The sequence below is a fragment of the Priapulus caudatus genome, unplaced genomic scaffold (genome assembly GCF_000485595.1).
Source record: "Priapulus caudatus unplaced genomic scaffold, Priapulus_caudatus-5.0.1 Scaffold70, whole genome shotgun sequence".
NCBI lineage: Eukaryota > Metazoa > Priapulida > Priapulimorpha > Priapulimorphida > Priapulidae > Priapulus > Priapulus caudatus.
Genome location: NW_014577131.1, coordinates 801,092 through 815,517, shown reverse-complemented (window position 1 = coordinate 815,517; position 14,426 = coordinate 801,092). Strand labels below are relative to the sequence as shown.

At 44.6% G+C, this 14,426-nt stretch overlaps 1 protein-coding gene across 1 annotated transcript in view; it reads right to left on the bottom strand.

Annotated features, from left to right (window-relative positions):
- The window catches only part of LOC106821360 (sodium-dependent phosphate transporter 1-like), an 87,635-nt gene that overhangs the window by 22,372 nt on the left and 50,837 nt on the right, over positions 1 to 14,426 (bottom strand). Inside the window, exons 5-10 of the mRNA XM_014826122.1 lie at positions 10,481 to 10,577; positions 8,857 to 8,976; positions 6,132 to 6,245; positions 5,089 to 5,306; positions 4,263 to 4,368; positions 2,245 to 2,399 (exon numbers count right to left, since the gene is read on the bottom strand). Coding sequence (XP_014681608.1) covers positions 2,245 to 2,399; positions 4,263 to 4,368; positions 5,089 to 5,306; positions 6,132 to 6,245; positions 8,857 to 8,976; positions 10,481 to 10,577 — 810 coding nt within the window. The remainder of the gene's footprint in view (positions 1 to 2,244; positions 2,400 to 4,262; positions 4,369 to 5,088; positions 5,307 to 6,131; positions 6,246 to 8,856; positions 8,977 to 10,480; positions 10,578 to 14,426) is intronic.

Sequence of the window (14,426 nt, the reverse complement as noted above, 5' to 3'; positions counted from 1 at the left end):
AACCCAGTGTTACTCCCTACGACAGACAGTGCACCCTAACCCCAACACCTAACCTCAGTTACTCCTACGACAGACAGTACACCCTAACCCCCCAACCACCTACCTCAGTTACTCCCTACGACAGACAGTACACCCTGACCCTAACCCACATACCTCAGTTACTCCCTACGACAGACAGTGCACCCTGACCCCAACCACCTAACCTCAGTTACTCCCTACGACAGAGAGTACACCCTAACCCCCAACCACCTAACTCAGTTACTCCCTACGGACAGACAGTACACCCTGACCCCCCCCCACCCCCAACCACATAACCTCAGTTACTCCCTACGACAGACAGTGCACCCTGACCCCCAACCACCTAACCTCAGTTACTCCCTAGACAGACAGTACACCCTGACCCCCAACCACATAACCTCAGTTATCCCTACGACAGACAGTACACCCTGACCCCCCCCACCCCAACCACATAACCTCAGTTACTCCCTACTACAGACAGTACACCCTGACCCACCACCTAAACCTCAGTTACTCCCTACTACAGACAGTGCATCCTGATCCCAAACCCCCTCAAGTCACCCTAACACCAACCCGCGTACCTTTGCCAGTGCGTTTTGCTGATGGAATGCCGAGATTCGACGCGATGAGCACCGTCAGCGCTAGGATACCCCGAGCTTACAACTGATTTACTTGGACTGCGGATTTCAATTAGACATTTCTTAGTAACCAGCAGTGATATTGGACAAACTAATACGCGTTTGGCTATAAGGTAATGTACTTATTAACTACACAAGGTGCCAGTTACTCTAGCATTCGTTAAAATTGCATAATCGATGGGCCTATTATGCCTTTAATTATAATCTCACCTATAATTTATACATATTTAATCTGATATTAATACATATTTAGTCTGATAGCACAGCTGCCACATGGCTATATATACAGTGTAACTGTATGACTATGGCACATTCGACAGGGTAGTTATTTCAGTCACACATACTCGTATATACGAATGTTTGCAATTTTTGCAGGCAGGTTAAGATACCGAAGATAATTGTAAGATCCAATGGCAGATAGGATCCAATTGACGGCCCTGTAAAATTTAGTTTTCATTGGCGAAGAAAGTGCTATGTATAGATCAACTGAGCTAACTAGGTAGGCGGATTGTTGACGGCCTTGCACGAAACCATGAAACTAGACAAAAACTAATTAACAACATTCCAATAATGGAAACACAGATTATCCGACACAACCCCAGCTACAGATATATGGCTGCAAATAATATATTCGAAGTATTTTTAACACTTGACGTTGTCTGCAAAAATAGCTGCAATGCCAAAATAGTAGCATTTTCTTGAAAAATCTGTTTTGCAATTTTAGTATCGTTTGCTGCCAAGACGAGTGGCTGCCAAGCAGTTTCAAAAAAAGGCTAAAGTACTTAGTAATAGTACTTATATATATCAGTAGGTGACATTTCAATCTTATTGTTAAGCACACAAATTAATATTAGACCCATTTCAACTATACGAATTATGAACATATGATCTATTTCATCTAACCTTTATGCAATCTTCAAGTAATTAGTAGTAACACAAACATACCCATACAATTGCATAGATACGTTGACGGCATGACACATAGTGGTAAAGGTGTCTAGTATATAATTAAGCAATATATAATGCAGCAAAATTCCATATGGCTAATCCTGCAGCTTGGATAATAACAGCTCCCCGACTTCACGCCTTATAGTACTAGTACTGTGAAAATACCAGCCAAACTTTGAACTCGGGTTTTTTACAAACTAATCTTAGCACCACGGCAGCAGCACTAAACAGCACTTCTAGCTAACACATTTAGTAAGCTAATCATTCGGTAATAATGACAGCATATATGAATATATATGAGTTTCTCATATACGTAACTTAGTAACGTATGTAATCAAGGCAGATTTGCACTAGAACGGGGACACTTTGTGGAAACTAAAGATGGGAAATATATAATAGCGATGCTTCCACAAAAAGTCAATTACTTAGAAACTATGCTGTTGGAGTCTCAGTAATACTGCAATAAGAAAGAAAAAAAAGAACTGCTAAAAAGGTTGCTGCATGCACGACTCCTGCATCACGTCTGCATAACTTAAACTATAAAGTCCGCTGTAGCAGTTATTCTGGCACCGTTCCAGCAACGCGAGCAGTGCACCGCCACAATCGCGTTCCGATGTTTCGACGGCGCCGACATACGCACCTTTTTGGTTTTCGTGTCGGGACTAGCCTTGGCGAGCGCGAGAAGATTAGTTCCCGATCCGGTCCGACTCGGTACCGCGCTACCTGCCGGCGTCTGCCCAGGTGTCGCGCCGGGCGTGGCGCCAGGTGTGGTGCCCGGGGTCGTGCCCCTGCTACCTGGAAAGATGAAGCAAAGGCACCATCGTCATTCGACGCTCTACCGTCGGCCGCTCGCTTCGTAAGCGTAATCCCCCTCCCCCCGTGTGTCGACAGACCTCCATCATCCGCCGTTCCCCATTTAGACGTTCTCTCTCTCTCTCGCGCGCGCGTGCGAGGGCATGCACTAGCCACGTGCCGCCGGCTAGAACACCACGGCAAGCACTTTCCGTGCACTGCCGAGGAAAAATCGCCCCCCCCCGCTAACAGTGTATTCCCCACCCGCCCCCGCCCAGTGTTTGTTCGCGTTGTTATCCCCGCCGTATTTACGATGGTGAAACTTGTAAGCCGGCGCGTGCACGTGCGCGGACAGACGGACGAGCGAGCGTGGCTAATCGTGTTGTAACGCCAGTACGGAAGCTATAATAGCACACACCGGCTGACGCTGTGACTCGATCTTGAGAGAACTTCAAACACGAATACAATTTATATTAGGGTGAATGAATTATATAGGTTTAGAAGCAGTGACGGCGACATAACGACGGCTGGCTGCAATGAGCTGTGAAGAAACAATAAACAACCATGCCACCACATGTCTAGCCTAACACCCACCAACCATCCACCAATGCACATAATGGCAACGAGACCTTTACAGCGTGTACATAAGAAAAACGAAAACTCACGTTAAAACAACGCAACACGTCGAATTACAGTAACTTACATTTTCGATTTGCATGTCATTGCCAACCACTAGCTAACCTGCGCGTGGAGTTTACATTTGAGAATAGATAACTTGTACATGACAAAACCCAAAACTTCACCCAGCTTGTGCACATGTGCAAGGCATGATCGTCTGCTATCATTTTCAAAATATTGTTCACTTTGGATATCAAGTAGTTACAATCAGTTGGACTTTGCAGTACATCGAAATCCACGCAGGCAACGGTCGAAAGTTTATAATTAGATAGGTGACATCTCTACCCTAAGCTGACAACGGTATAGCACTACGTGATGACGATCCTTAATTATATAAACACACGGTAAACGTGAACGTTGAGCCTGGAACATCACGAGGTGGTGGCAGTTAGGAATCTTAGGATAGTGGTGAGTCACTGGTGACTGTAACAGATATTTGCTTAAAGTCTGTACACCCGATGTAATACTACTGGTAAACACCACTGAACATTGCTGACATATCCACACCCGCTTAGCTCAATACAATACACCCACACATCGTTTTGGCGACACAGTGGACATTACTACAGTCACTGACAGTGACTGCTGTGTCAACGTACCCACAACTAGTCTTACCATTCAGCCAGCCCTTCAACAGTGAAGGCACCAAACCTATATGTAGATGTGAAATATATATATATGCAAACTTTCAAACAAAATCGGATTACTAGGAAGATGAGCATAAGCTATACTAATGCAAGGTGGATCATGATCGAATAACACAATTATACCATAAAACTAGTTCCCGTTTGAAACAGGTGATAATGAAATATGTTAGCGCCTTTATAAGAGCTTTAAGATATAAATCCATCATGAGTACGCGCTTGGAAAAAATCCCGACTTTTATAAGCATAATAAATTCACAAAGAATCCAATTACAATCGGCACAGCCCACTTATGTAACCTCGTAACCTTGTAAATATCAGTCTTCAAAGTCCAAGGGACTATATCGAAGACGGAAAGAGACAAAGTTGATCAAATACACAGATCAATACTGTGGATATCTATTAACTGTCGACGCACTGCTACGCAAACAGGTGTGTACACCACCGCACACACTCATACCGTAAGCTGGGATGGGAAACTATTTTTTAGTATCATTAATCAGTTCGGCGTGGGTGTTTGCCAATAACATAGAAAGCTACTTACATGCTTGTAGGAGCGGCACTTTAGATTCACTGTTGGGAATGTTCAATCCGTTTGCCTTTGCCATGTTTGGTGTTTTGACATTGCCATCCTCGTACAAAGGTGCCAACTGCAAACAAACATGGCCACAATGCAATAGACATAGCATACTCACAACCCAAATCGTGAATGATCAAAAGACAAGAGATGGAGAAATTTCTATCTATGAAGAGAATGGAGAAACACTTTCTATGGTAATACAATCAACAATCTCAAATAAATAAATTATCTTGAATTATCAAGGACGTACCACCCATTTTGGGTGCCACACTTGATATTGTCATCTCATCACATCAGAATGGCATATAACTAATAAACCTCTATATCATCATTAAATCATGAAACAGTTATCCAATTGTTAAAATCAAATGTCTATCCAGGGTTGGGACCTACATATCGATATACGTATCGTATCGTGACCTATGTATCGTAACCCCAGCGTATCGCCACACCTCTTGACCCTGGCCTAAGCCGCCGCTCACCTTGGCCTTGTTGCCTCGACCCTTGTCGCCCGGGTTGGCCCCACCGAGATACATATCGTATCGTGACCTCTGTATCGTATTGTGACCTACGTATCGTATTGTGACCTACGTAACGTATCGTGACCTACGTTACGTATCGTGACCTACGTATCGTATCGTGACCTCTGTATCGTATCGTGACCTACGTATCATATTGTGACCTACGTATCATATCGTGACCCACGTATCGTATCGTGACCTACGTATCGTATCGTGACCCACGTCTCATATCGTGACCCTAGAATCGTCACACCTCTCGCGTCGCTCACCTTGCCCTTGTCGCCAGGGTTGGCGCCGATGCTGAAGGTCACGCACGACTTCTTGAGGTCGATGCTCTCACGGCTGCCCCGGCTGTCGGTCAGCGAGCCGGCGTCGCCGTCCGCGCCGTCGGCCGTCGTGAACTCGTTGCACTCGCTCTCGCGCCGCTTCCTCTCCTCCTTCAGCTTCACCTTGACGGCGTCCAGCGACTCCTTGTGCGTCAGCATCCCTGCAACGGCGACCGCGAAGCGTGAATCGTGACGGCGCGCGCCAGTCGAGCGGTAGCAACGCTCCCCCGGGGCCTTCACTCGTGCGGCAGGCGACACACAAGAATCGGCGTCGTCGGTGGGGGCCACACGCGTGAGTAACTAATAAATACACAACTAATAAATAAGCAACGAAAGCCGACCGCTACCGGACGTGAACGAGCAAGAACGCGACGAAAATCCTCGAACCAAAAGTAGTAACACACGCTTCGCTCAGCGGTCGAAACCCTGTCTGGAGCCTTCACACGTGCAGGTGATGGCCGTCGCATGCGCAAGAATTAAGAATCAAGATCAAGATTAAATTGAGAATCAAGAATTAGAACCACTACGACTACTGGACTAACTCTGTAAGCACCGACGGCATGACTCGATCCACGACAAGATCTCGCAACACTTCAGCATAGCACAGCGCGGTTAGGCCACAATTAAAAAAATCATTGTTTGCCCTCACCCGACCCAGGCTGAAAAGTTTGGGTAGGTAGGTACAGGTAGGCGTTTTTTTTTTTTTTACAAATTCAGCATGGTGTCTACACGCTCGGGTGTGCTTGTGTGGAGATACCTTTTATGTTGAATGTTTGTTTTGCTTGGCACATATAATGTATTACCTACAGATTTATATAATGTACAGTGATACAATTTGTAAAAATGAAATTTTTTTTTGTAAAGATCAATCAATTTTCTTGAGTCGGCCCCTTTTCGGCAGGTCGGTCGGGTGAGGGTCAAACAAACAATATTTTTATTATGGCCTTATACCTAGTGCCAAATCACGCTTATCAAACCGTACAAACCTTCGGTCATGTTCGGTTGCGGCGGCGGCGGCAGGATCTTGTTTCCGTTCTCGACGTCGTTCGTCACGAGGCTGATCTCCATCATCGGACTCATCGGCTGAAACGCCACCTCCCCTGCAACAGGCGTAAACAACAATCAAAACCACGTATACCGTTACGTTCGTTGTTGTCCGGCACGTCGTCAGAAGCCACGCACTAATGACGATGAAAAGAGCGATGAGAACGTACGGTATCCCAGGGGTAGAAATGAACTTTTGAACAACTAGGGAGTCCAACAGACTCCCTACCCTCAAAAAGAGGGAGTCCGCAGCAAAATGAGGGAGTCCGCAGCAAAATGAGGGAGTCCGCAGTCTGAGGTTCAAAATTAAAGATATTAAAAATAAATCATGTGCTTATTTTTAAGATTCATGGAGTTGCACGTCTGCAAAATTTTCTTTGGACATTAGCTGAAAAAATACAGTAATTCCGCGAGGCTGTGCTCTGGAACGAACTAGTTGGTATGGCAGAATATTCAGCGAGTCACACAGACTCCTGCATATGTCAAATCAGGGAGTCAGACAGTAAATCAGGGAGTATTTGACTTCGGACTCCCGTTAATTTCGCACCCTCGTTATTCAACTATATTTTACCCTATTACGTCGCCGGCTGCATTTGCAGCATTAGTGCCGGCTGGGAAAACAAATCACTAGTAACGTAAATCGTCACTCAGATGTACTCGAAACGCGAATAACATGTGATTTTTACAAGTATAAATTGGAAATATTTGACACCAAAAAAGGTAAAAAGTTTCATGAACTGCGATGTACATATATCCAGACAGACAGGAATGCATGGAAGTATTGCTTTCATTATCAGAGAGAGCAGGAAACACACGTACACACTAAATAATTTCTGTCCATCACTAGATAATTCGCTGCCGCAATCAGTTCTAGCTCAGAGTCTATAAAAAATGCAATGCATTATACAGAGCTTTCAGAAAAGTGAGATATTACAGGAGTCAGTGGAATCTGCCCTAAAACGAATCCTGCCATGACGAAAGTTGAAATTAATTTTATTCCAATCTCTCAGTGCATAATTTATAAATTCAGAAATCAGAATCTCTGGTTACCCATCTCATGAGCATAGATGCACCGTGCAAACACTTTGGTAATTACATTTACATACATCGAACTGAATGGCATTTATCTAGAAATTTATCGAGGAATTAGCAAGTGTGTGCTCTAAGAATCCGCAAATTGCCACGTAATCTCAGAAGAGCAACTCTGGACGAGTCTGATAACAGACGCACGCGGGCGGATATTTCAACGCACGGCGACAGATGCACCCCCCTCCGCTCTCGCTAACCCAACTAAAAAATCGCAAGATCAATCTGCAGAGACGAGTAGGAGAGAGAGAGAGAGAGAGAGAGAGAGAGAGAGAGAGAGAGAGAGAGAGAGAGAGAGAGAGAGACGAGACAGCAGAGACGAGCAGAGCAGGAGAGAGAGAGAGAGAGAGAGAGAGAGAGAGAGAGAAAGAGAGAGACTAGCGGCAGAGACAGGAGGATCTTGCCTACGAAGGCGAACACCCGTAGAGGATGCACGCACACAGTACCGATCTCATCTCCAAGGCTTCACAAGGTCACACATTGCAGTCAGCGCCTTTCTCTAGTGCTGTTCTCTAGCGCAGTTCACTAAGGTGATTAGCGCAGTTGTTAATTAGGCAGCAGCGCACGCAGGCCGCGACGACGAGCTGCCGGCAATCGTGTGCCGCGCGCGACCCATTCCGCGCGCCAATCTACATTTACAAAGGAATACCCGGCTGCGGATACGCGCAGCATCGCACCCGCAAGGTGACCTGCAAACCGACACGCAAGCGCGCGAGGCAAGAAGAGCATTCCACGCGCCACGCGTACTGCGCCGCTGTACTTGCGGCTGGAAGCACGGCGCACGTTTTTCACGCGGTGCGCCGAAAACCCCTCAGACGACCGCGAGCGCCGCCTACAGCCGCACTGCCGGCGGCGGGGCGCCCCCTACATCTGCGCTTCTTACGCTACGCGAGCGCCCCCTACATCTGCGCTGCTTACGCTACGAGCGCGCGCCCTCGTAACTTTCCGGCGATCGAGCGATCGGCACGGCCTACTCGCGAAAGCACTCCCCTGTGTGTGCACTGCCCGCAGCATCCGCACCCCAACGTCAACAGCACTGCATCTGCACGGTTATCCCACGCTGCGTCTTCCGTCTGCTGCGTTCGCCCCTCACTCCTCAAGACCTCGCGTCTTACGTCTTAGTACTCGAGGATTCGAATAAAAAAAATCATTTTTTAAAAGGGGAAATCATGGGGAAGTCGGTGGGGAGCCAAGTATTCACGCATTTTATCATTAAATCTAATACAATTGTGTTTTACTTGTTGATGATGCAGGATAGGATAAGATAGGATATAAGATTACGACTGAACATATATAAACACAAGTGAATACAGTGCTTTGGACAGAGAAGAATCTGATTAAATAAAGATACTGTTGAGAGTTGAAATACAGATTTTACATTCTTAATCTTACTTTAATTATTTTTATTTTATTTTTATTTTAAACCCCCCTAAACTTTTCTCATCGAATTTACACGTTTCACAAAATCGACCCCAGGGACTGTCAAATCCGAGAAATTTCCAAGATGAGTTGGATCTGAGGAAAATTCTCGTCCCTGAGTACTGCTCACGACACCGATGACGACGATGCGCGCGCACTTACTGCGAATCTTGCGCCGCTGCCACGGGACGACGAAGAAGTGAACAGCGATGCAGACGATGATGCCTCCGCCGATGCTGAGGATGATGCATCCGTAGAGCGGGATGCGGTCGAAACGAAGCACTGAAACAAACAATAACATCGCTAGTGAATCGTCGTTAGTGAATCGTTAGTGCAACCTCACCAGTGGTGGCACGATTCATTGATGTATACGAACCCACGACGATACGTGTATCGATACGCCCGACTATTCGCGATACACAAACCACGATTCAACAATTTGCGATACACGCATTGATACTTTTGATTATTAGCAATGCACATATTGATTATACGTCTGGCTATTCGCGATACACGTATTGATACGTTTGACTATTCGCAATACACGTATCGATACGCCAAACTATTCACGATACACGTATCGATACGACCAACTATTCGCGATACACGTATCGATACGCCCAACTATTCGCGATACACGTATCGATACGCCCAACTATTCGCGATACACGTATCGATACGCCAAACTATTTGCGATACAAGTATCGATACGTCTGACTTTTCGCGATACACATATCGATACTCATATCATACCAAATAAAATCCTTATCATTTAGTAACGTAGCTTCATCAGAAAGCAAAAGCAAGACACGAATCACAGCTCAGTAGCAGTTGTTTACCCAGCACTCCACGTCACTGATTTGCAAGCATTCACTCGATTGGTAGAGCACCAGTATAGTTTGCTAGGTAGTTTCTCTTGAAAGTATCACGATACGTATCCTAGGCTAACGTGAAAGGCGTATTGTGGTACGTATCGTCCCACCCCTAAACATTACTGTTAGGCTAGTTACACAATCAACGGTCAAATCTGAATACATACACATCGATTTGCAATGAACTGAACAAATACAGCTTTAAATCACCCTACATCATTATTATGCTCCCGACGACTCGAGTAAATAACCTTACATTTGATATCGAAAGCATCCGAATTTTACATTAATTCAAACATGCAATATGTAACTTGTAAGTGCCTTGGCACGCAGAATGGAAAGTCTCATGTAAACATTTCCTGATCTCGATTATAACCATTTCAGTTCCAGCGCTGGCCAGCCGATGGTCAGCCGGCAATAGAAACATGAATGTTCAAAGGGTACATTGCCGCCAAAACACTTAAAAAATCTTCTAATCTAAGTAAAACAATACTTCAGATGCACTCTCATACCTCTCACAAATATACTGGTGAACGTGCAGTAAACCTGCCTCAAAATTGGACTTCATTTCACTGTTAGCGCACACGAATCCTCACAGAATAAGAAAAAAGCTTAGTCGAGTTGCTTGCTTCTCTTCGTTGACCTTTGACCGCATGCAAACTTCGCGATTCACTTGGCCTGCCAATGCTGCTCACTTCAGGATATTGTGACTTACGACAGAAGTCGACTCCACGCAAGTCGTTTTTCAAATCATAACTGTAACGCTAGACAATAAATGATCGAAACAGACACTGAAACACAGAACCGATTTTATCAGGCCCGTGCGGATGTTTTAAGTGAGCTATTTACTATCACTCCTAGTGGCTAGGCCACTACTACACACGCACACACCTACTTTGAACACGAAAACTTACTCGGTGGTCCTTTGTAGAATACAGAAAAGAGGTTAATCACCAGGGTCAGGCCATAGAAGAACGGTATGAACCTCAGGCCACTCTCCAACGGGTCGTGCTGAAAAAGCAAGACAAGTAAATGCAACTGACACATCCTAGAATCATCTAACCTATCAAGTTATACTCGCCGTGAGTGGGCACTCTCAACTAAACAGGCTTCCTAGTAAACACCTGTATAGAACAACACGAGAATACGTTTAAATAAAATACGCCATGATTGTGCGAAATGATGTTCTCTCACAAGTAGCGATTAAAGCGAATTGCTCACAGCATTGTTCTGAGATTCGAGATATGACAGTAAGTATAAATACGCAGTAAAATAGGTAATACTGGAAGTTCTACAGAGGCTCATGAAGGATGAGTCTGTTGACAGCGAAAGTGATCGCTATTGTGTATAAGAAATCATTATTCTTAGCCCATAGTCAGCATGGATTACAGCAGCTGCTCAGGACTGTAGTTAGTTAACACCAACCAACTTCTGCTGCGATTCCAAAACAATCAAATATTGTTTAGATGTTATGGTGGGAGAAAAGCGATTAAAGATTGGGAGAAAGGTCTAGACACTTTGAGGATAGCAGGATATATTGCACGAATCTTGGGCAGTTGGGCCACGCTACAGCTTTGTTCGTACTTCCTTTTTCTCATGTTCTACATATTTAACATTTCAAATAAACCTCGCTTCCAAATCAAATACCAATATCCGCACACTTCCCCATCTATTTGTTCATGCATTTTAAAATTCATTCTCACGTATTCGTTTATTCAGTTGTTCGTTGATACCATTTTTAACCCTCGCCAAAATCCTCCTAATTTAGCCAATTGATTCAGGTAAAAACTTTATGTTCACACATGCTTTGCTCTGATCCGTACGGTTTTCCAGGTGGCTGTAATGCTGTTACGGGTGGCCAGATCAAAGCTCATGCAGTACAGTATCCCGTTTCCTTGACGCTTCCGTCACAGAAATCGGTACCACTGGTTCATCTGAATGTCAACATGGCCAGCTCCAGTACCAATCGGGCCACACTCGTGTGGTGTGTGTGCGGCAGCGTGCGTGCGTGCGTGCGTGCGTGCGGGTGCGTATGTACACACATTTGACAGATGCCACACTCGATCTCTCGGCAAGACAGGAACGGAGCCAAATTAAACAACCAGAATTCTGCAAATGAAGTCCTCCCTTGATAAAACCGTGTGTGGACAGCACACACACAGGCATACAACCCTAAATTGTAGGCACAAACACAGAGAAAAAAAGCCAAAAAAGTCAATCTGAACATACGGATTTTGACATATACCAGTTTACAGTATCAAAATAGATACAAAAAACAAAGGAAGGGAACAAGCATGCAACACATTTTATTAAACTACAACACAACCCAACAAACTTAGCTAAAAATTAGAGCTTAGTTCATATCTAAGCAAATACACTCAAAATGCCATGCTAAACCAATAAATGATCTGCAGACAAATGAGATGAACTTTTTATTACTACAGTATACTCTCCTATTATTCCTATGCTGTAGATAGCTTGCACTGGCACGAATTCCGGTTTATTTTTTTCCGCCTTTTTTTTAAACACGGTGCAGAACCCGGAATAGCTAACAGCAAGTGCACGAGTTTCATTAAAAACCACCTACGTACTGCCATAGGCCTTGCATATTACACCACAGCCTCTAACAAGGTTTCTAATTAGAAGCTGTCAGAGATTGTAGGGTAGACCGAATTAGAACAGTAGCTATAGGAGCATCTCTGTCTTGCACAGCCGGAGGTCCCATTAGATAGTAGCTACTGTAGGTTGCCTGTGTGTTTGGGTGATACACGGCCGTTGTCATTCGTTTCAATTTAAACTGAATATATCAGCCAATTCTTGGCAATCATGCTCATTACGTTTCCTACATTCCTTCTCTAAAGTTAATTAAATCCAAGCTATTTCTACGCATGAACCTAAGCCATGTACTAACAGCCACGCTCGTAGCATTGCATCGAATAAATGTGTTTCTAACACAAGTATCGTCAAATGGATAAATGTCTGATGGTAGCTATATTCATCCATCCATCTCTCCCACCATTCATCCACCTATCCCCTCCCCCAAATTCACCATCCATCCATCCATCCATCCATCCATCCATCCATCCATCATACAGCATTTTCTACGTTCTTGCACTACTGACTAGAAACTAGCATGGCAGTATAGCATACAGTACGTTAGTATATTGTCGACAGGAAAGTGTAGTCAAATACAGAACCTTACAGAATTTATCACAATTAGTGCAGCAATCAGTGAAATACTAATTAAGCCCTGACGTTACATGAATGAAAAGCATTCGGAATACTTGCAATTATTAACCCTCCACCATTGAAGCATCATATAGTAATAAATTATGATAATTTACTCTACATTGGCTAGCAACAAATCTAACCACGTTTTACTCATCCGATTTAAATCTATCCACCTAAAACATAAATGAATCTACTATAAACTTAAATAGAAAAACATTAAAAAAACAGCGACCCATTCCCCATCACTACTAGCAACACTACATCGCCGCATGCAGGTTTCACCCAAACATATTTTGCAGTATATTGACGTCATGGGCATCATTCATCCATAACCACAGTGATCTAATGTCATGTACAATCATGCAGTCAGTAAACAACAGCGAACTTGACGTCACGCTGACACTGTTGTTTTGTGGGCGGCTGGTACTGCGGTTGCTGCTTGCCTCACCCTTCAATAGTGAAAGCAACTTGAACTAGAATTAATTCTCTTCATATCAGCAGGAAACCTAATGAAACTTCTACCAAGTGCTGCTATTATCAAGCATATATATATGTATATATATGCATATATGTATAAATGCATATATTCATGATATATTTGTTCAAATGACTTCGAAAGTGGAATCGTCGTTATACGCGCTGATATATTCGTGACGCAGTAACCCACGTGTACGCAAATAACCTAATCCTGGGCCATGCATCACTGCACCAGACCACACCACTATATATGGTGACGCACGATGTCATGACGACACGTACGACGTCACGATGACAGGAACGCCACATTCGCAGAATATATATCACGGTTTCGCACGCAATTGTGCTGACAGTACAGCGTTGCGTCACAGTAACGAACACTAGTAGTTCGGTTAGCCAAGGGCAGCATCATTATTCATCTGTATTCTGCAGCAGTCACGTATAGCTAGCTATAGATGCCAACGGGCAGACAGACAGACAGACACGTGCGCGCGTGCGCGTGTGATAATGAGGGAGCCCGAACACTGATACTTCTGTATTGACGAAGAATCCAAGTGCTGCTGGCTTATGGTGGCTATAAATATTACATCCACGGCTGCAAAGCAGCATGTCTGTCTGTCTGTGTGCGTGTGCGTGCGCGTGCGTGCGTGCACGCACGCACGCACGCACGCACGCACGCACGCACACACATACAACAAGCATCTCAGTCACACACTACAAGCAGAACATTCGACGCGTGAACAGCGATCTCACCGTAATCTGCATATATACATACAGCGCGACCCCCTCATTCACTTCACACACTACGAGCAATATCCCCCCTCCCATCCTCGCAGACTGTAGTAAACGAAGATGAAGAAGTGGTGGGTATCCTAGTTCGGATTGCCTTTGGTATTTTTAGCGGGACACCGTCGAGCCGATGTAATGCATATCCGTCAGTGCGCCCTACTTGACCCCCACCTCCCCCCGCATAGCTGCATGCATGCATATACCCTTCCTGCCTATATACAGCACAGGCACTTGGAACGTCTCAATAAACATGTAAACACGAAATGTATTTACTACCAAAGCCTCAATGTTTCTCTACTCAATAATAATTCTACAAACAACATGAATAAGGGGGAATAAACAAAAATATTCATGTTGTTTGTA